Here is a 22,987-nt window from a genome sequence, read left to right as displayed (position 1 = left end):
ATGAGGTTTGTTTTTCTGTTAAATTGTGATTCTGATTTTGGTTCAGATTATGATTCAGAGAAATTGATTCGGCTCAAGATCGACATAAAAAATAAATGAAAAACAATATGTAATGAATAAATAAATACATGTTTAAACAAAGAAATATAAGTAATGCAATACAATTATGAAATAAATAAAGAATTGCATTTTGTTGTTGCACGTTACATTTAAATAGACAATGAAATGACAATTTAGAAATTAATAAAAATTGTACACACGCTAGAATGTATTATTTTTTAAATAAAATATTACAAATATTCTAAATCGTAAAATACCCTAAACTTTTGTGTAATCATAATCAGCATTTTACATGAAAGTATAATGTTCTAATATCAACACAACAAAAAATATTGATAGTTAATTTGTTGGACACGAGTCTCTGGGCAGCGTCTCTCTTTATTCCTTTCTGTTCTATAACTTTTTACTTGCAGATCGTATTGTTTAGTTTGTATTTCTAGTTAAGTCACCACACGTTATGCTTGTATACTGAACATGTAAAAAATAGGCTTGTATTTTGCAATGGAACGCATTAATATGAGGCATCATTGTCATCTATTGTTAAGCACATACTTTGACACTGAATTGAATGGTTGATCCAGGGTTGGGAGGCACAAAAAATAAAGTGAAATATAGAATCACTTAAAAAATAGCGATTCTTACCTATGAATCAATTCACAGCTTCCAAAAATCTATCTGTATACATTTCCTTTTCCTCAAGCGATTCAAATGCAGACAATGGGAATTATTGTGCTGATAATTGAAACAAAGGTCTGCGTCTTGAGCCAGGTTTGTGTTCTACAGCATTATCCAATGTTAAATATATTTCTATACCTAACATTTTGCCAGCATGATCTGTGACACCTCAAAGAATTTGATTCAAAAGCAGCACACAAGCAGACAAGTTTTGTAAAAATAGCCAACTTTATGTTCCCATAGTACTAAGATAGTTTTACAAACAGAATGGTATGCACAAAACCTTCCTTCGCACTTTCTGTCCAGACTGAGCGTTCAGGTTGCCAGCTCCATCTCAACCCCCAAAAAAGGAAGAAAAAAAAGAATAACCAACACGCACACATAAAAAAAAAGGCAGTAAGATGTCCATCCGTACCGCTCAGCATTACATCCACAAGCGTGAGCACAGGGGACCACCAGGGGGCAGCGCAGCCTGTCGTCACTGCATCAGGACTGGATCCACAGATATATATATTACATATTGACAAAATAAAAAGTAACTATGCACTGTGTAAGGGGAAAGGGCGGGTGGGATGTGAATACAAGAGATCAAAATAATCTTTATTCGTTCCACTTCACGTACGTCAACAAATCGTATAAACAAAACCAATCGCTTGAATTGGGGACAAAAAATGAAACCAAAACCAAAACACGCAGTCGTCTTCGTATATAAAATGGGACCTGAGCGCGTAGCAGTAGGGCTTCTGGCGTCTCTCGGTACAGTCCGGTACATCTTGGCAAGGGTTTGGTCGATATACAACCAAGTGCTTGGGGCGCACCTGCTCCCCGTCTTCAATCACACACACAAGCTCACACCCGGGTATCCAATCACCTTTGTTCCAACAACAAAACAAACTAAATCTCAATGAAATACTATCTATGGAGGAGAGCAGAGTCCTGCGTCTCCCTCCACTCCAATGTCTCGTCCACCTCTCTCCTCCTCCTTCATGTGTTGGAGAGAAGGAGCGCTCAGTCACACATCTCCTCAGGCAGCTCGTGGGGGTTGAGGATGCCGGGCACAGACATCTGGATCTTGTGCTTCTCCTCCTGGGCCTGGCGCAGAGACGTCTCCCGCTCCTCCAGGAACAGGTCCGTGGTGTCCTCGCCCGCAAACTCCTGTGGGACAAAATACACACAGGTCAGCCACAAGAGGAGCCACCAGACACATACACACGTCAGCCATAAGAGGAGCCACCAGACACATACACACGTCAGCCATAAGAGGAGCCACCAAACACATACACACATTAGCCATAAGAGGAGCCACCAGACACATACACACATTAGCCATAAGAGGAGCCACCAGACACATACACACATTAGCCATAAGAGGAGCCACCACACATCATCCCTCACCTTGATCTGCACCAGGAAGTCTCTGAGGTGCTCCTTGAAGGCAGGGATGTCCTGGTTCAGGCTAAACAAGCCTGTGACAAACACCTTCACCTGGGCACTGCACAGAGAACAGAGACTTAGAACAGTCGCTTAACTCCATACAGTCACACACAACACGTACAGTCACTCAACTACAGGACCTGATAACGCAACATGTACAGTCACTCAACTACAGGACCTGATAACGCAACACGTACAGTAACTCAACTACATGACCTGATAACATGTACAGTAACTCATCTAAAAGTACTTATACCATAAAATGTCCCTTGACCCCAGCACATATTTGAGGCCTAGAGAAGCAGGTCACTGGTCCTCAACTACAGGGTACAGTCTAATCCTACTACTTACTCCTGTAGGTGAGGGAAGGCGGTCTTCAGCAGGTTGGCTACGTACTCCTGGACGTACACCTGGTTGGTGGGGTTGGCGGGGCTGAGAGGAGCGCTGATCTTCCCCTCCTCCACAAGGTTAAACATGTAGGCCAGGATGGAGGCATGCATGGTCAGACCTGCAGATGGCAGCAGAGGGGGACTCGTCAGAGAGGGGTAGAGGTAGAAGAGCTATGCATGATCATGATGGCAAGCGAGCTCAAAACAAAAATAAGGGGTGTTTGACTTTCTTTCGCATATATATATATATATATATATATAAACTAATCCTGTTGCTGGAGGCGGGGATCTGTAAGCGTGTAATTGGCAGACAAAAAAGCCAGCAGCATTAATCAGTAAATGAATGTCAGCAAAAGTTTCAAATCAACGTGGTGTAGACTGACTAATGTAGAAATACACTTCTTTTAAACAATCTTAATTACCTTTGAGGAACACCTGAAGATAATTACATATTGATGCACTACATGGTAACCCAGAGTAATGATGTGTAAGAAATATTTGTAGATATTTTGGAAATTAAACATGCAGCATTGCCTGCATTTCACAACTCATCTCAAATATAACTACCACATTTAAAGGTTCAAATTAAGATACACAATTATATACATAAATATGTTTCACCTGAACAGATTACTTACTTTCAATAGGGTAAGTACTAAAATGTTGTTATTGCATAGGATCTTTTTCTATTTTTCCTGCCAGTGCTAAAGCAGTGTGTCTTCATTGAAACTTAAGTGGGCCACGTTTCCAAATAGAGCTCTAGCACCGCAACACAGCCACGCTATAACTTACAGCACTGCACAAAACCTTAGCAGTTGGCATCAGCAGTTACCACTTATTTTATTAAAACACAGAAGATCAGATTGTCCTACTAGTACACGACACTGCCGGACGTGGAGCTCTGTGACTAGGCTGATGTGCGACCCGCTGTATATTAAAGCTCTGTTGGATTCTGAAGGAGCTGGAGTGACGTAAAGGGTACCTGCGGTGTGGGAGGTGTCCGTGACCACGGAGAAGATGTGCTGCAGGATGTCACAGAAGTACGTCTGGTAGAAGCTCTGCGCCGCCGCCTCCTCCTGGGCCACGTTCTGAAGCAGTGTGTAGAGGATCTGGAGACCTGGAACAACCACAGCACAGTCAGGAGGATGCTCCCACAGACAAACAACACAGTGAGGAGGACACTCCCACAGACCACCTAACACCATTCGGAGGTTTACCAATTTGAAACACACTTCTTGTCATGTAGTTTCACTTCCGCCACTCAAGTGAAACAATGTTTTCATTTATTCATTTTGAGACGATGTGACGATGCAAGGTAGAGGAGAGAGGGGAGATGCAAGGAGATGGAGAGGACAAGAGAAAAGATCAGAGGAAGAGGTGAGACACATACCTGTGTCTGCTACATTCCTCATGGTGTGCTTGAAGGCCCAGATGATGGAGTCCAGGACCAGCTTGAATTGGGCCGGAGGGATGGACAAGAAGGCAGGGAAACACTGGGAGTTAACTGCCTGCAGCAGGTAGAAGAAGTGGGTCCGGTGCTCTGGGTACTCCTCAAAGTCCTGGAGGAAAAAGAGATCAGGTTATTAACGATGCTATCAGCAGGCCTGCTGGTGAAGGGATAAACCAGACGTGGCCATGAATTTCCCAAATCCTGAATTTCTATAACATTTAAGACAAGCCATTATAAGAATAATTTTCCTTCATTTCATTTCCCCAACACACTGATAGTTTTAATGTACTACTATTGATTAAGTCATTTAGGAGACTTCTACCAAAAGATCTGCAGTGAATTCAGATACAAGTCATCAAGGTGCGAGTAGGGGGTTAGTAGGGCAACTGGCTCAAGGATGACTAGTTAGGCTGCTGCAGTGCACCACAGACTTACTGTAGTCATCAACCCCAGCAGCTTTCTGCTGGGAGTCAAACCCATAACCACTGGACCATCCTGCACCCTACAACTGCGTCATGTGTAGGCGTGTGACGTGCATGCGTGCTGTATCCATGCCAACCTTGTTGATCATGTTGAGCGTGCACTCAAAGACGGCGTCAAAGATCTTGGGGATCTCCGTGGTGATGTGCGCCCCCAGCTTGTTGACAATGGTTGCCATGGTGCTCAGAACCTCGGGGTCCCGGGCCGCCGGCACGTTGCGCTGGTAGTCGATGAGCACTGCCTCCAGCAGGGGGGGCACAAAGTTATCTCCCACCTGAGAGATTGAGAGAGAGGGGACAGGAGAGAAAGAAAGAATTAAGTACATTCAAATAAAGAAACTGATAATCAATCGGTAGGTAGAAGAAAAAAAAATATGAAAATGATTCAATGAATATTGTTCAGTAAAAGTATTATTATGGCTAGCTGGTCTCTCACACACACACTCTTTGGGTTCCAAGACAAGTACTTTATTAATGCTATAAATAATTCAATCATTATTTGTGTTTGCGAAATAACCACACAGGGAGCATAAGCAGTGTTGCAGACGTTTTCCCTCTGGCCAAGGCCTCTTGCAGTAGTTACTGTATAAAGGGGCCACTCCTTTCTCAGCCACCGAATGTGTAGTTATGGGTTGTTTACCATTGACATTTATGAATGTGCGTAAAAGACAATCAACTGTCAAAGTGGACAATGACTCCACTACACCAGGGACTGAATTGAACAAGGAGTGTCCTGGTCCTCACCATCTGGGGGTCGTTGGAGCGGCTGACCCAGCCCGAGATGAGCTTCAGGGTCTCCCTCTTCACCGTCCGCATGCTCCTGATCAGGGGCTGCTTGGTCACCATCTCCCCTATAGGACAACACACACCACAAAACGCTCAATTCTCCTGCTTATAGTTGACAGAGGATAGACCGGGAGACAGTCCTACTAACAAGGAGAGACAGATAAAGTCCTACCAACAAGAGCAGAGAGAGACAGTCCTACTAACAAGAGAAGAGACAGACATTCCAACTAATAAGAGCAGAGAGACAGTCCTAATAAGAGCAGAGAGACAGTCCTACTTAGAAGAGCAGACGCAGACAGGCGGCAGAACTGACCGTTGCTCTGGATGGCGGAGGAGATGTTTTCACTCAGACACTTGTAGACGTTGAGCATGTCCAGGTAGATGCGGCCCAGCTGCACTACGAAGGGGTGTCCCACCGCCTTGCAGGCCCTCACGTTGGTCTTCAGGATGCTGCCCAGCTGTCTGACCGTTTCCGCATCCTTCAGGATGTCCACGTTCTATACAGAGAGCAAAAACCCAACCAATCACGTACAGGGTTAGAATGTTGACCATCAATAGGAAACCTGAAGTCCAATTTGTGATTTAAATATTCTTCTGTAAGTTGACTGTCACAATATGGTTGCGTGGTTCTCCATCCGTTCCTTCATGTCAGATAGAGAGGCTTACCTTGGTGGCCTGCTGGATGATACTGTCCCACACCTGGTTGGGCAGCATCATGTACTTCTCTATCAGGTGCTCCTGCACTGCCTGGTCCGTCTGTGCTCCGATCATATAGCCAACCGCCTCGTAGAACGTATGGACCTGAGTGCAGGGAGGAAACAGGAGTTACAGACGTCACTGTTTGTTTTTGTCACTGGTCGTTCTTATTCCCTGACTAGAGATGCAAGAGGTGTGTTACAGGTGTCCTGCCTACAGATGTGACAGATACACGTGTTACTTCCTGACAGATGTGAAAGATATAAAAAGTGTGCTTGTGTGTTACCTGCTGGGGCTGCAGGTCACAGATGATGGTGTTGATGTTGCTCAGGATCTCATCTATGAAGGGCATCACCTCGCCCACCTGCACCTGCACAAAGTGGCGCCGGCACTTCTGTGCGATCTTGATGAAGGTGTCGCACGCCATGTCCTGCACGCCATCGTGGGTCTCTGGGGACCGGAAAAACCAAAAACACTCACTTAAGTATTTTGGGCCCAAAGGCCATGCAATTGTAGACAACCTCCCTAACAGTAGGAACAATTACCATATTATATACAAGTGATTCACTGTTCATCATTGTTTTTGTACATTCCCAGAAGCTAAGTCTGCTAAGTCAGGGGATCAAAACTTGGGATCTGGTTACCTGGCCATTTTCACAAAGTCTACTCAAATAGTGTCTTTAGAGATCAACTCTGCACAAGCTAAAAGTTTCCCTTGATGCACACAAAGCAAAGAGCATAGCTCTTGGAATAACAACTTTTCACATTAATGGCGAGTGTGGTCACAGCACGTAGTCATCTACTCCCTTTCATCATCCAAAGCCACTTGCAGTGCAATTGGGTGGTGGACAGTGGGGTACGACAGAACCCCATAGATCTGCCTAGACCATTGTGCCCCCCGCCCCGGGTCATTGGGCTCACCGTGCATGAACTCAAAGAGCTTGTTGACAACAGTCTTGAGGAACTTCCAGTGGGCCCGGAGGAAGCGGGGGTACTGGCCCACAATGTACATGATGTTGGAGGCTATGATGGCCTTGTTGTCCTTCCCCCGTTTCTGCTCACACAACCCCAGCAGGTCCTGCAGAATGGGACACGGTTAATATAATTTGCTTATTGATCACCAGTTCAACAAATACAAACCATGCACACATGTCGTCATGGGCAGTGAATGATAAATGCTGACCACCGAATATCATTCTATTATTATTTTTGAGGTGAGCATTAAAAACTGCATTCGGTAGTACAACTCGTACAGATGCCTTCATTTACACTTGAAGTGACACACAATACTGTAGAAAAGTCAAAATGTACTTCAAAAGAAATCAGAAAATACAGACCGCACGTTCATCTTATTCTTTTGTCGAGTCCAAGACAAAACTCCTACATAACTGCATGTGCCTTCCCCACTCGCTATACTGTACACGTATCTTTGCAGCGACGGCAGGACTGCAAATCTCCCCCAAACCGAAAACCTCGGGATAGGGGCGAGTAGTAGAACCAAGAGGTCCTCACCTTGATGACGGTGACCAGGAACCTCTTCTCGTCCTCCTCGTGCATGGCCCCGCTGATGGAGCCGATGGCCCAGCAGAGCGTGTTCAGGTTCCTCCAGGACCACTCAGTGCCGTTCACCTGGTTGTGGAGCTTTTCCGTCATGATGCGCTCCGTGTCTGCGTAGTCCAGGTGAGTGAGGTACACTGTGGTGGACGAGACAGGTAGACATCATGAGAGACAGATACATCACCTCTACATCTCTGCCCATCGGGACCCCAGTGCACCCCCCAACTCTGGAAGGAGGGGTCCCTCTTCTGTGTTCCTTCTAGGTTTGGGGTCCTTTAACCCTTTGAGACTGGAGCCGAGGTGAAGGGCTTACAAATAAAACTACTATTTATTTGCCAACATTCGTCCATTCCGTATTCAATAACTTATCATTGGTAACCAGTAGCAACCTAAGAGTGAAGACAGTTAGTCCTGATGTTTCAACGGCAACATGTCTCGTGTGTGTCCTGATGAGAACCAGATCCTACACGTTGTAATCGACACTACAACGCGTAGAGTAAGGAAGTGAATTTGTCGTTGGCTCACCCAGCGTCTCCCTCATGTTCTTGTAGAGGTTGATGGAGTCTGTGTCCTTCATGAACTCTCGCACAACCTCCCCCTGGTCGTTCTCCACCACCAGCACCTCCTCAGGCTTGGCCATGCGGCTCACCATCAGCAGCCGAACCTGCACATTTGATATCAGTGTATAAGTTAGAATACACTCACAGATCACTCTTTAATCTAGGTATTGTGGAGGCATGTATACATAATATATAAGACATGGTTTGTATTACCTTTCTTTATAAAGTAAAGTGAGAGTATGTGTTATTCTCATTTGTGTTCTTACTCTTAGGGCAAATTACCAAAGCAATATATGGCGATAATGTGTATACATAGATTCTCAGCATTGGAAGGCCCTGGTGAGGAATCGAATCCCCAACCCTGTTGGGCCACACCCCCTGGTCTCACCTTGGACAGGACGGGCAGGTAGAGGTGTCGCCGCGGCGGGACGTCAGACAGCAGGGGGGAGGTGGAGGTGGAGAAGGGGCTCTCACGGTACAGCTCGGCTGCCAGGTGGTTCCAGTACTCCAGACAGATCTTGAAGATCTCCGTCTCCTCCACCTCTGACACCAGCAGCATGTAGTGCAGGGCCTGGGAGACACAGTACCCACATCCATTATCAAACTGGTTCATACTCTTTTGGCCTGGGATCCCATTTCTAGGTCTCCGACCAAGATACCAAACTTCTTACATTACTTTGGTTGGGAATTTGGAGAAACACGCCAGAGTCAGCTAGATTTTGAAAGTTTCCAACGGAAATAACCCACCAAGCCCTTCAGGCCTCCCTCCAGGCCTCCCTCCAAACTTCTACCCCAAAACATGACTAGCTTTAGCAACAGGTCTGACTGGCCTTGTGGAAGACTACGGCCACGCGCAATGACTGCCCGTGTAGAGTGCGCGCAGTGTGCCTGGTGGGTAGGCAGCGTGGCTATAAACATTGGGTTATAGAATAATATACAAATCATTAATTTGATCTCACTCAGAGAGACAGTATGTTCTCGGTTGAACGGACACAGCTCTGCTGTGAAACAACAATGATTATCTTTTCATTAACATGAAACTGGAAATAATAATCAAACCTAGGGACCTGCAGTGTAATGTGACAACAAATAAGCTTTACCCTGAAGCATAATTTACGGTGCTATCATACAAGTGTAAAAAAAAGAAAGGATAAAACTGACTGAACTGGTTCAGCATCATTCCCTGTCAATGACTGTCAGTGTTAATCTTTGTTTACTATATTCCCTGCAGAGAATAAGATGCATTCAGAACCCACTGAGGATCCAGGGGTGGAAAGATATTCGCTCTGCAGTCGAGATGGGTTATGAACTCTCCATTTTACTAACACAGGTTTAATAAAATATATATATATATATATATTAATAAATAAAATGAAAAATATATATTTTGTACTTGTTCTGTTCCTCCTGTCTGTCCTGCAGTGCATTCCTGTCCTGCAACTACCTAAACCGACTGATATTCAAAAAAAAAGCCCTAGTAGGTAGACAGACTGATGGCCATCGAATCATTACATTTGGGCTGTATAAACGATTGGATGGGCTTCTTAGAGGTCTGCGACAGCCAAAGACCTCACCTCCATGAGCGTCTCCCTCAGGTTGGGCTTCCTCTCGACCAGCTGGCCATGCTCCTTGAGGAAGGTGCAGAGGAACAAGCTGAGGTTCTGGATAAAGTTCTGCTCGTCATCCTTCCCATTGGAGTAGGCCAGGCGGATGTTGGTGTTGAGGGGCAGCATCTGAACATGGGTCACATGGAAACCATTAAGAGACATCTTACTGGCTCCCAGCCGATGGAGCTCTGCCACCCACCAATCAATCCATAGAGTCCCCACAGGAGTTTGTGTTTACCTGTTTGAGCTGGCACATGTTAAGGGTGAACAGGTTAACAAACTGTTCCTCGTACTGGTTTACGCTGACGCCCGCAATCTCCGTCAGACACTTGAGGGTCACGTTGCGGAACATGGGCACGTCCAGGAACTGGTGAACAGGTAAAAAGCCCAGTGAGCAGTGAACCGAAGAGTTCTTGACAAAATAAAACGGTGTGATGAAGCAACATCAACCCATGTAGGCGGACATGGAGATCCCTGCACAATGTTTAACAGTCTATGATCTTCAAAGCGGCAATGCAAGAACATCTTTGCGAGACCGTTCCATCTTATTTGTAGATCCAAACATTCTATATTTTTCTCAACTACATGGTTATGGGGCTGGTGCTTTGATGGACAGGTGAGTGAGGATAAAAAGGACAGCGGGTTGATAGAGGTTAGGTAGAGGTTGATAGAGGGGATGTAGCAGAGGACCGCAGGTCAGAATCGAACACGGGTCACTACAACTTGACATATTGGTTAGTTGGAGAGTGTGGTTGGTGAGTTGAGCCACTTCCACAATCAATATTTACAGGAGACGCATTACGATGTAGATCCTATACCTTGTACACCAGAGTACTGATGAGCTTGGTCTCAAAGATGTAGCCCAGCGGGATCCAGTTCAGGAAGCGCAGCAGCGTCTCCAGAGTGGCGTGGACCAGAGGTGCATTCTGGGAATTCTCCTAAAACAGAACAGGCACACAAAAGGGTCAAGAGGTGCATTCTGGGAATGCTCCCAACAGAAGAACAGGTACACGTTAGGGTAGACGCTGGGAACAGTCCAGCTCAGTCGATCTGCTTCTACTCACCATGACGAACTGGCACAGCTGGAATATTTGGGAGAACTCATTGCACATGCTGGAAGAACAACAAGAGATTCCTGGTTAGGACTGAGATAGTGGAGTTAGACTAGAGTACTAGTTAGTCTAGTAGTTACTGATCTATTGTTGAGTGTAGGGATGGGGAATGTTAATTTAAAAATATATATACATTTATTATGATGGCTTCCAATCCAAAGTTGTATAATTCTGAATATTGTGCAAGGGACAGGTTGTACAGGTTATTTGCAGTCTATTCGACTTTACCAGGCTTGAAGTACTCAGTTAACAAATAAGTACAATAAAACAATCATCGCATCTTAAAATCGAGGAAACTCAAAACCGTGAAGATATCTCATCCAAGATATCTAGACCAGTGTGGAGTCAGTGTAGCACCAGTCTAGTGTGGAGTCAGTGTAGCACTAGTCGAGCGTGGAGTCAGTGTAGCACTAGTCCAGTGTTGAATCAGTATCAGCCTTCTAGGGCGGTTACCTGTCCTTAAGGTGTTTGGCCTTGACCTGGGTCATCTGTCCACTGGAGAAGTCAAACACCTCCTCGCTGAGCAGCTTGAGGATGGTCATGTTGTTCTGACAAAGGCTCTCGCTGGTGCGGCTCGCACCCACAATGTCACTGATGAAGTTGGGCCAGTGCTTGGGCCATTCCTGCTTCAGGATCTGGGGGGGGGGGGTAGAGGGGTATGGCTGAGCATCACCGCCTAATGGACCTTGATCCCCAATACTTCAGCTACAGTCCAGCAACACTTTGATCAACACAATTGACAGTTTCTTAGCCATCATTACAGTACTTATAAATGCTCATCATTTACCATGTTATTACAACTATTTGATATGTGGGCTGTGGCATATCGCCAATGTTCTGTCTAAGTTCAATGAAGTATTGACTTTATTATATTATTAGAAAGCTTCCTACGGGATCAATCAAACTTGAGTTTGTGGGATGTGTTTACCTGAACAAGGATCATGTTGAGTTTTGCGATGTACACACCCTCCTTCTGAAAACACAAAAACAAGCAATATCGAAACATTTTAATTTCAGTAGGTTTGACTACATGTAATGCAGAATAAAACCACATACAAGACGAAGGTTGAGAGCAATGGCCAGTGTACCTCTACATTAACAGGATCAGAAGAGGTCTTGATTATCAACCCCACAACGTACTTCTTGATTCCTGTGAAATTGAGAAAAGTGTGCATAAGAGAACCCAAGCTATAACCTCTGCCTAGCAACACAAAGCAGCCTACTGGTAATGCATATATTAAGAAAACATCAGGGCACCATGGCAAACTTAAGCAAAGTTATTCGATAAAAAGCTTATTTAGTTATATTCTTACCGTCACACTGATTTCTAGGGAGAATCTTCCAACGAGTTTTGATTACCGTTTCTAGGATCTGCAGGGCGTAGTACTAAAAAAACATTGAAATAAGGTCAGGGACTGAGAAATACAATTTAAACACATTGACCAGTGGTCACTACAAACAAAATCAAATAACAGTCACAACTGCTGTCAACACAACATTTCTGCATCAAATCACTCTCTCCATCCCTAAAAATACACACCTGCACACCCTGTTCCAGAGAAGGAAGGGGAGAGGATTGCTTGTGTAGTACATTTGGCTAGTTGATTTTCTCTATAGCTAGAGAAAACCTAGTTGGTGCTTTACCTTAATAGTGTATTTTTAATTGAAAACGGTTTGAGTGACCGTAACACAACCAAATATTCTTAATAATGCATATTAAAGCCGTTGGGAAGTAATCTGATCATTTCATAGTGCCCATCTTTCCCTGCCTAAATCAGAGCCAGCTGAGTATACTTGCTGCAGAATCATGTTTTAACCATCCGATTGTTTTTGCTTTTCATTTCTACAGTGTAACTTTTAGGAAGGCAAAAAAGCAGAACTACAATATCACGCAAGGTAGCTGCGTGGACGCTGTCAACGACTATACAAAATACTGTGCCAAAAAAATTACATTTGAATGTGACAATTTACGTTTGATTAATATTTGAAAGGATCCTTTGCACAAAACTCTTGCTCAGCAAAAATGGAAAAATATCAAATTGTTTATTTAAACCAATTTGAACACTACCTGACCAGTATAAAAATAAGGCTATCGAATAACAATTACGAATAATTGATTTGATCTCATTGCGAGAAACAGAATATTCAACGTCATTTTTTAACATTGTGCAAAGTCTAATGAAATTGCCGTCAGGACAAGCACTGTCAATTTTAAACCAATGTTAAAAGATATAGGTTTATATTTAGCTATTCAAGATAAAATATATTTCATAATGAAAGATTGTGGCACATGGTCGTTTACTGAGATCAGTAAGGTGTGTACCTTGGTCTTCATGTTCTGGGAGAACTCCAAGATGGTGTCCACCCTGGTCCAAGCGTCCGGATGATCCTTAAGGTTCGTCAACACCTCCTGAGCCATCCGTTGCTGAAAAACAAATACATATAACTTTTACAAAACACAGACGGCAGTCACGCCTGTATGAGTATCTGTACACTTTTAGAACTAAACCAACCAAGAGACAGGATCATGTTAAGGAAAGTTATTGCCAGGGGAATGTTGGTCCTACTGATGAGTTCTTCAGTAGATACTTTTATCCCAAGTAACTAGCAATGTATCCAGATACATGTCATAAAGGAGCAGGTTGGGGTTAGGGAGCTCTAGGATGCCTACAATAGCTTGCTTCCTGAACTTTGTGTGTGGTGATCATGTAGGGAGACCTTATGGAAGTGCTCCTAACCTGGGATCCGATGTCGTAGTACATGGAGTTGACCACATTGTCCAGCAGGTTGATGTCCAGCTTCTGAGAGAAGTCCAGCAGCTGTCTGGCTGCATGATCCGCCAACATGGTCATTTCTGCTGGCATGGAGCTGCAGGGGGTACAGCGGAAGGAGAGAGGGGGCACATCACGTTTAAACCCACACTGTGTAACCTTTTTACTAAACATTGTTTTTTTTACTGTTTTGGCCATCCATCTACACTAAAACAGTGTTTTTGTCGCCTGAAACAGATACATTTGAAATTGCTGGCCTGGCTTGTAGCGTGGTAAAACCACTGTTTACCTGTGGTATAGCTGCGTTTAAAAACACTGCAGAATACTCTAGTATGACCTGAGGGAGAGGCCATCCTGTACACTTTAACACACAGGTGCCTGGTCACCTGCTTGGGCCAGAGAACCATTTGAAAAGAAGGAATTTAGTGTGACATGTTTGGTAAATGCCAGTGTGTTCAAAGAATGCCTTTGTAAAGACAGCAGATGGCAATGACATTACAAAGTGAATGGAAACCTAAAATATAAAGATATGTGACCTAATTTGAGCCAATGCTGTCATGCTACAACATGCAGTCATTTATTTGAAGTATGCAGGAATAATGTTTACTACGACAATTCAATGAGTTAATCTAGTACAGTCGAAACCGGTTCAAATCAATATATTTGGGTCAAAGGGAAATGTGTTCGAATACAAAAAATACAATAGAAACGTGTTTAGTAAACAGGTTGGTCAATTCCTTGTACAACTGTAAAAAAAAGAGCACGTATAGGCCTTAATAGCGTGTGTATTTGGGGAAATATTTCGCAATTCTGATGGCTTTTCCACACGTAGGATTTCAACATTAAAACGTTGTTTACAAAATGTCATTTGAAAGACGGCCAATCTGGTTAATCCTCCCGACAACGATGCTTTACTGCAATACGCCCTGGATATTTCACCGCCTTTAACAAGATGTTGACAGTTTGTCCTGTGCTTCCATGTTTAGCCAGGGGGAAGCCAAACCGTTAGGACAGTTCCAAAAAGGTTAGTAAATGTTGCGACTAGACCGTGGGGATTATCCTGGACACACATAATACTGTGGAACAGGCCCAGAAAAATGCGTGTGGTCGCAGCCTAGCTGGTAAGTACAGGGTTGGCGCACTATAACTGTGAAACCACATGGTGAGCGGACTGGCGAGGTGCTGATAGAGGAAACAGCGGCCCTTCGTGGGGAAACCAGATCACCCCTCCCTCATACACAGGCTGTATGTATCAAGTCTCTTCTGCAGCCCATCCGACCGATGCAAGCATTCTCAATATAATTTACCAAAACGTGTGAATCGAGGCACATACATCATATCGTTACTCGTATAGTTTTGTGTCCACATCAATCATGCATTTAGGTCAGAACCTACCAGAACAGTTGAATAGCATGTTTTAAACTTACCCAATGTGTCTTGCACGTTGAGTATGAAGCCTGTTTGATCCAAGAGAGCCGTTCTCTTACACAAGTAAAGTGTATATTCAACCAACTAGTTCTGTTTTCAGTGGAGAGTGTGAGATCTTTGCTTATCTCATGGTCCACGTTTCTTCAAACCCACACTACTCTTCACATCGGCTAGCTGTTTAGCTCCTCGGGCTAACAAAACATCAGCTCACATTCAGGTACACCTTGTAACGTTTTCAGAGCTCCACACGTCCGATACTCTCCACTGGGTCGCACTCAATATATTCTAAATAGCAAAAGAAACTGAAACCAAATTCACCTCCAAAATCTGATAATCCGCTCAGTTAGCCGCTAGCAAGTTAGCAAGCTAACGCACCAGTCATTGATTCCTCCGTTCTCCGTGGCTAACAGTTAGCTGTTAGCGAGTTAGCACGCTAACGCACAAGTCAATGATATCTCCGTTCCGAGCCGCTAACGGTTAGCTTTTAGCACGCTAACGCACTAGTCATTGATTCCTCCGCTTCCCGTGGCTAACAGTTTAAGTGAAGCTAACAGCGGTAGCTTTTACGGATACACCACATCCAAAAATATACTCTCGACTTGTTTTATTTGTTGTGCTTCTCCTCGTATGAAGTGTATTCAAGCAGTGGTGTGTGTGTGTTTTAATGTGTGTGTGTGCCAGTGTGTGAGTCTTCCTCTCCGTTCATGCTCAAGACCAGGACCGGTTGAAACCGGTTCAGGCCAGGATATTCCGTCTCGGCCCATGGCGCGCGCCGCGGAAAATTTTGGACCAGGTACACGCCCCTTTCCGAAGTTTGATTGGTGCAGCAATTTATCCAGAGCCGGCTCTTCATTGGCCCAAATGAGCAGTCAATCAAATTAAATCCGCCCCCGTCTCTCTTGAGAACGCCATGTGTTTGTGTTTGTCCTTGCTTGGACGCACCCACAAGTTGGGTTTAATTTATTTAACGTTTTAAGCATTTTTTATATTATTTGTTAATTTCTATAATGATAAAAAATAGAATGTTAAAATAAAGGTATATCTGTAATGTAATCACTTATTATTACTGAAATATTATTCATAATATTAGTCACCAAGCACTCCAATGGGCAAAGATATAAGAAAGGCCTCGAGAATTAATATTTTTATTATTTACATTTTTCACAATAAATACAAAGTGATGGTGGGAATGTACTAAGTCAAATACAAACTCAAATGTATTTGTTATATGATTGACTGTTCGACAAGTAAAAAGTTTATATTTTAGATCTTGCTCAATAATCCATGGGAATTTAGGAAAAAAATAATGTAACCATACATCCTTGCAATTAATTAAACACAAAACAGTGAAAAAAGTATACCACAACTGACACAAAAACACAAATGACCTTTGAAGGTTTTCATACAAATGTATACATGTATGTCATAGTTGAATGAAATTAAATGTTTTTTTCCTTTCAACACTATCAAATAATACTTTTATGGCCTTTTCCTACCTTGCATCAGTTAGCTAGTTTCACTTTCCTTTGACTGCAAATGAAACCCATCCGTTCTAGTTCTCATCGCTTGCCTTGTTTAATGTGCTGCTGTTTTCTACATGCAGGCTAGTCTTGTCACTGTGCTCTTCCAGCTGCTCCTCGCTGTCGTCTGAGTACGTCTCCTCACCGTCAGAGAAGTTCTCCTGGTCGTCAGAGTAATGGTAGCTTTCATCGGCTGAGTGGATACTGTCCTCCCCGCGACTTCTTACCGAGCGCTCTCCCTTGCCCTTCTCCTCCTCTTCCTCCTCATCCTCCTCTCCATGTTTGGTCTTTCCTCCAGCGAGGTCTGAGCTCAAGCTGTGTACATCAAGGAACTTCTTCCGGCAGCCAACAGGAGAATCGGAGTTGCAGCTAAGAAAAAAACAATCAAACTTCAAAATTCAGATCAACAGAATACCTCTCCATTTGACCTATTAGGTCAAATCAAAATTTATTTACACGGTACATTTCATGCAAAACAGCAATACAAAGTGCCTAAGAAGATGATCAGGATGACAGCTGTGTTTCATAGTGCCTTTATTTTGTTCACCTAGATGTAAGATGGATAGAACTACAACCACAAGCCTAACCAGTGGATGGTCACTAATGGGCTGATTTATTTAAATCTTGTAAAGGTTAATGGGCATCACACCCATGATGTTAACCCATGATGTTAATGGGACATCATTTATGGTGATAAATGATGTCCCATTAACACAGCAAATACCTAGATCTGGAGGTGCTAGAGGTCTTGCGTGCAGACTGGGGAGAACCATTTCCGGTCCTAGATAGGAAGTCGTCCGCCAGGCCACACCCACGCAGAGCCTCAGTGTAGCGCCGCTCCACGGCCGTCTTGGCGTTCCTCTGGTGACAGAGATAACCTTTAGTGATCCCACACAATATTATAATATATCTACAATATTCTATGACTCTTTGTTATCTTACCCAACGGAGTATAGATGGTCTGTATTACGTTATGCAATAAAGTCTTATCTGGCTATGTAATAAATATTGTAAATATATTGTTAATGATAATAATAATAATAAATGCTTTATTTTTGAATAGGGACAGTGCACATTAATGAACATTGATGTTTAAACATCTCTGTAAACATGCCGGATTATAGCTGTTTATAGAGGATAGAGTTGATAGAGTTGTTAATTTGCATCCGTAGTCCCTAATGTGTGTTGTTAATACAAAGCTAGGCAAAAGCAGCAGCGTAGGGGGAAGTTACAGGTTTTTCCCCCTGGTTCTGCGTTTGAAAGCTCTCCTCCTCTTCCCTCCACCTGGTCCTGTCACCTCTCACCTGCGCCACCTGTTCCAGGAGCAGAGGTCTCTCCTTCACGCGCTCCTGGATCTCCTTGATCTCCTGCTGGTACTCCCTCTTGCGCTGGAGGTCTTGTTTCCTGGGAGAACAGAGGAGCAGGGCCGTGTCCACAGGGGGCCTGGGGTGGCCACTGCCCAACACCCAAAGAAGACATCGCCCATGATTGGCCACCCCAACGCCCACCCCTAATGGATATTTTCTCTGATTATCCATATCAGCAGTTTTGCTGTTTGTTCACGTCCCTATTATTGAATGTCCCGACTACTAAATTAGTCTGGACATGCAGAGGAGACTCCCAGAGGTGTATCTACACCAGCACCCACACGCCACCTCCAGCTCGCCATGAAGCAGCTCTGGTTGAAGCAGGCAAATAAAAACATTTTCAATCAAAGACAAAAATAAGACTTCATCTTCATCTAACATCTAACATGTAGAGAATATTTTATTATTATATTGACATTAGATCAATATTTTGTTACATTTCTAGTCTATTTTATTAGTCTAGTTCTCAATCAAAGTAACAGTCCTAAAGGGCTTCACAGGCCCAGATTATACGACTCTTAGGCTTATATTATTTTTATTTGGTGTTTTAGTACTAAGGGCAGAGATACTTGACTTGGCTCCAAGCGGTCCTACCTGAACTCCCGAAGTTTGGCCGGGGAGGTCTGGGAGAGGGCCTGGTGGGGGTCGTTGGCCTGGGCACGGCTGAAGATCACCTTCTGCAGCTTACGCTCCCTCCGCCTCCTCTTCTCCCGCCCATTCTCCTCCTCCTCCTCGGCCCTCCTCTTCTCCTCCAGAGCCTTTCTGCTCGAGGGGGAGACAGGCTGGTCACATGAGGAGGAGGTGGGAGAGGAGCAGAGGGTACTGATGGGATTAGGCATTGAGGTGGTTGGAGGAGGTTCAGTCTTAAAGGAGGTGAAGGAGGCGTTTCACGAGCCATAAGGAGGCTATAGTGACACTCAGTCTACAAGGAGTGGAGGAGGAGGCACATATGGGGGGGTCATCCATAGCAGTGTCACCACAAGACAAGTGCTACAGGAGACTAGGGTGTCTACATGGCAAACAATGCCGCCGATCGGGGGTCTAAGCGGATGGGACCCCTGACGTGAACCTCTGGAGATACCTCACAGCCTCCTGGCGTTTCTTGGAGGCGTCAGTGACCTTGGCTGGCAGGAGCTCCAGGCTCCCGGAAAGGGAGGAACAGAGACTGGAGGTGGGCGTGTGGAGTGCCCGGGGCGACACGTAAGGCCAGCGGGTCGGCTTGGGACTGCGCTGCTCCTTCTCCATGCTGGCAAGGATGCGGTCGCGGTTGGAGGCGATCTGGGACGTCCTCAGGTTGAAGGGCTCGCAGGAGGTGACCGGCCGCACCTCCTTGCGGCTCTCCAGGTGCTGCCTGAAGAGGCGGTGCTTGGCGTCAAAGTCGGGCACGTCCACGTTGATCTTGGGCCTGTGGGAGAAGTCCCCTTCTCCGGGACCAGGCTCCTTGCTCTTCTTGCTTTGGCTGAGGCTGCGGGCCAACATGCTGGGGGGCATGGCCGAGCTGTGCAGCATCTCCTTCGCCCTCATCTGCATCTTGATGGAGCGGTACAGCTGCTCCTCCTTTGCATGCTCCCCCGCCGCAGCCGCGTACACTGCCCTGGGCACCGGTTGGGCCCGGAAGGGCTTCACATCCTGCTGGGAGGAGGTTTGGTGCTGTTGCTGCTCCCGCTGCTCCTTGCGGCGCCGCTCACGTTCCAGGAAGCTGAACGGCTTGGGGGTGATGCGGAGGTTCTGCCCCCGCTGCTGCTCCGTGTGCTTCCGCTTGGGTTGCTCCTGCAGCTCCTCGTAGAGGGTGAGGCGCACGTGCGCGGGCACGGGGCTGGCGCGGAACGTCTTCTGGCACTCGCTCAGCTCCTCCAGCTGACGACGCATCTCCACGTTCTCCAGCTCCACCTCAGAGCGGGTCTTAACGCCACTCTGCTGTCGTTGCACCTCACGCCTGGTCATCGCGAACGGCTGCGGGACCGTCACACGGTGTCGCCATGATTCCCTTTTGTCCTCCTCCCCCTGGTGGCTCCGCCTCTTGCTGTCCTTCTTCCCCTTCCGGTCTCCTCCACCCGGCAGACTGTGGAGGGAGGATGAGGAGGGATGGCGTTGTATGGGGTGGAGCTTGAAGTCTAGCCACATGTTCTGGATGTGCGCCTTGGGTGAGGAGCACATGCCTTTCTCCTCCTCGTTCCCAGCCCCCTCGTCTTCTTCAGACGAGGGGCCAGAGACCCTGCGGAGCTCCAGGGCCGAGCAAGTTTTTCTCAGCCCACATGACATCCCTGAATTTGGATCGGCACAAAGGAACCTGATGGAAATACAAGCACAGTAAACGCACATTGTACACATAGTATGAATGTTAAACACGTAGTATCACTATAAACACATAGTGCACCAATAAAAACACACGTGTCAAACATGCATAGTGTAACAGTAAAAACACTATTAGTTTTCTTACAATCACATAATATGCATAGGTTTTGTAGCTTCTCCAATTTTGTTTGTATGTTTTACATTTACATTTACATTTAGGACACTTTTATCCAAAGCGACTTACCATAAGTACATTTGTCGTAAGAAAGTGAAACAATATATCGCTGTCAGTACAATAGTTTTCAACCTCACTTCTAAGTGACTTTGGAAAGAAGCATAGTCTGCTAAATGACTTAACCTAGAGCGTACCTGCTCTGCGTGCCAGGGTCCCGGGGGTCCGGCTGGGGGGCCAGGCCGCTGAGCTGCAGCTTCTTGCGGTACATGTTCTCCAGCTCTGCCATGGTGCGCAGGTGGGCCCGCTTCAGCTCTTCCAGCTTGCCGTAGTACTCCTGGTTGGAGAAGAAGATCTCCCGCAGGTGGGGGTGATCTCCCTTACCGGAGGCTCTGTAGTCTGGCCCGAAATGGACCTCTTCCTGCTCCTCCTCCTCCTCCTCCTCCTCTTCATACTCAGTGTCTGAGAACTCCATCTGGAGGGTCAGAGGTTTCAAAATGACATCAGATGCAATTTACTTTTCTAAAATGAACCCAGAAGTGCGATGGTTCGACCCAACTCCAGCCTACCAGTTGGTGCATTCCACGAAGGAGGCAACTGATCAATGACTTCATTTACACATCATAAATCTGGGCAGAAAGTCCCATTTGTGATGTCACTAGTAGATTTTAAAATGGCTTCTGATGACTGACCAGTAAATGGAAGGGCCCTTTAAGCTGTGGATGATGTTTGTCAGAGCGCCAAGGATCTTATATCCTTGCTTGGCTTCATTGAGTTAATTAGGGATTCATTTATGTGTTAGAGAGCATAAACATGAATCCATCTCTGAAATGGATGTATATTGGGTGGGATGATCTCAATCTGGAATGACTATAGCTTCCAGTTGTGAGGATCTGAACCTGAACCTCACTTCCTGCTGAGAAAAGGATTTAAACTATATATTTTACAATATTAACTACAATATTGACCATTCATTTGTTTGTTTGTTTACTTATTCAAACTTGCCATTGCACTTACTTTTGAAAACAGGAACATACTCAAATTATTTAGTTAGATTATGTGTGTGGTTTAAATGGCCAGTGTGTGTGTGTGTGTGTGTGTGTGTGCGTGTGTGCGTGTGTGCATGCGTGCGGCTGTGTGTGTGTGTGTGTGTGTGTGTGTGTGTGTGTGTGTGTGTGTGTGTGTGTGTGTGTGTGTGTGCACGATTGTGTGCATGTGTGTCTATGTGTGTGTTTGTGCGTGCATGTGTAACGGGTTGGGGGTAATTACAAGAGGCTTCAGGGACCATAAGCCTATTGACCATATGGCCGACCGTCTCCTGTGCCTGCCTGTCTCTCTGCGTCATGTTTGGGTTTAGGGTAAAAGAACTGTGATTTCATAACGTGTCCAACGTCCAGCTCCCGGGTAAAAGAATGAGGAAAATGTTGGTATGGAGGGATCATTTATATTTACGATGGCATAGCCAGTAATAAGCCAAGGAGATTCCAGGGGTTCAGCAGTCAAATCCCCCCCCCCCCCCCCCCCGCCCCCTTAATGGTAATTTAAAATAAAATGATTAATGTTTTTAATTGATCCAATTGCCTTTCCTTTACTTAACGAGTCTGAAATGCCCATCATCGTAGACCAGATCCATGGAATGTTCTTAATCCCGTGCAGCCAATGGTGTCACCTCCTAGAGTCTGTCCAATGCCAATAGCAGGCTCATTGTTGACGACAAAACAATATAGTTTCTATATAGGACTACTAAAGAACAGGTGTTTATATCTTAAACTATCAAAAAGCAGAGCGTATAAATGTACCTCCTCCTTCTCATAGTCGCGTTTGTCCATATTCTCGTCAGCGCGGGGCAGAAGTCTCTGCCGCTCGTATAATGGCAGCGGGGTCTTCCTGTGCGGGTCGACCGGCATTTTCAAGCAAGACGTCACCAACAGGTTGGTCCGGTGGGGGTCTGTCATAGTTTAGAAAAGTTATGTATTGATTATGGAGGTTATTGGGTCAAGTCGAAACGGAAAGATCCTTGACTAAGATCTGTGACGCTCCCCCGATGTGCGTCCCTGGCAACCGAGCGACGCGCAGGCGCAGGGGAATGAGCGCTTATTGGACTTCAGGAAGATAAGGCTTTTTTAATGCGTACATTTGTACTTGTAAAGTCCCAAGCACCGTGTTTGACACTTGTTTTATTCAAAATTGTATTTTGGGAACATACATACTAAAACGTAACCCCACAGCAAATAAGGCAGTGTTTAGATAATCCTTGAGAGTAGGCCTAATTGTTTAATACAACTCATTTTCCAAAACATTACTCAATTATCAGTTAAAACTACAGTAATTTCCTTATAATCTGCTTCATTGTAATATTGTATGGCATGAGCTTCCTCATAATTAGTTTTATTATATCATGCACAAGTGATTCCAGAATCTTTACAAAAATACACAGGACTACAATGTAAAGTAAACATTAAATGCTTTATGAACTTCTTAATTATTATTCTTCAGTGATGTTTCAAAAGTTCTATTTTGAATGAGCTTCCGCAAGACAAACTTGGGACCATATTTAACACTTACTACCAGCATATTTCAGAAGATCAATGAGACCTGAAATGAGTGTGTAGTGTTACAAAAAACTTGA

The 22,987-nt window shown here is 44.9% G+C and overlaps 2 protein-coding genes across 3 annotated transcripts; both read right to left on the bottom strand.

Annotated features, from left to right (window-relative positions):
* Positions 1–953: 953 nt before the first annotated feature.
* xpo1a (exportin 1 a) lies at positions 954–15,733 on the bottom strand. 2 transcript variants are annotated; one of them, XM_084465522.1, is made up of 25 exons: positions 15,004–15,733; positions 13,544–13,673; positions 13,129–13,230; positions 12,119–12,191; positions 11,894–11,955; positions 11,734–11,778; positions 11,259–11,440; positions 10,758–10,806; positions 10,512–10,631; positions 9,932–10,060; positions 9,661–9,819; positions 8,475–8,657; positions 8,052–8,190; positions 7,482–7,663; positions 6,891–7,047; positions 6,256–6,419; positions 5,940–6,074; positions 5,587–5,770; positions 5,232–5,338; positions 4,568–4,762; positions 3,949–4,117; positions 3,541–3,675; positions 2,521–2,677; positions 2,131–2,227; positions 954–1,890 (listed from the first exon to the last, which is right to left on the bottom strand). In XM_084465522.1, exons 2-25 carry the CDS (start codon positions 13,667–13,669, stop codon positions 1,744–1,746), a joined length of 3,198 nt encoding a protein of 1,065 aa, XP_084321648.1. In that variant the 5' UTR covers positions 13,670–13,673; positions 15,004–15,733; the 3' UTR covers positions 954–1,743. The 2 variants fall into 2 exon arrangements, with proteins under 2 accessions (XP_084321648.1, XP_084321649.1); XM_084465523.1 differs by having other exon boundaries at positions 15,323–15,733.
* An 823-nt stretch (positions 15,734–16,556) lies between these two features.
* On the bottom strand, positions 16,557–22,313 carry fam161a (FAM161 centrosomal protein A; the record flags this gene model as incomplete). Its single annotated transcript, XM_084465391.1, has 7 exons — positions 16,557–16,893; positions 17,249–17,385; positions 17,829–17,928; positions 18,486–18,653; positions 18,973–20,181; positions 20,556–20,833; positions 22,158–22,313. 7 exons carry the CDS (start codon positions 22,311–22,313, stop codon positions 16,557–16,559), a joined length of 2,385 nt encoding a protein of 794 aa, XP_084321517.1.
* Positions 22,314–22,987: the final 674 nt, after the last annotated feature.

Source organism: Micromesistius poutassou (genome assembly GCF_964030765.1).
Source record: "Micromesistius poutassou genome assembly, chromosome: 3".
NCBI classification, from domain to species: domain Eukaryota; kingdom Metazoa; phylum Chordata; class Actinopteri; order Gadiformes; family Gadidae; genus Micromesistius; species Micromesistius poutassou.
This window is presented reverse-complemented; position numbering and strand designations above follow the sequence as displayed.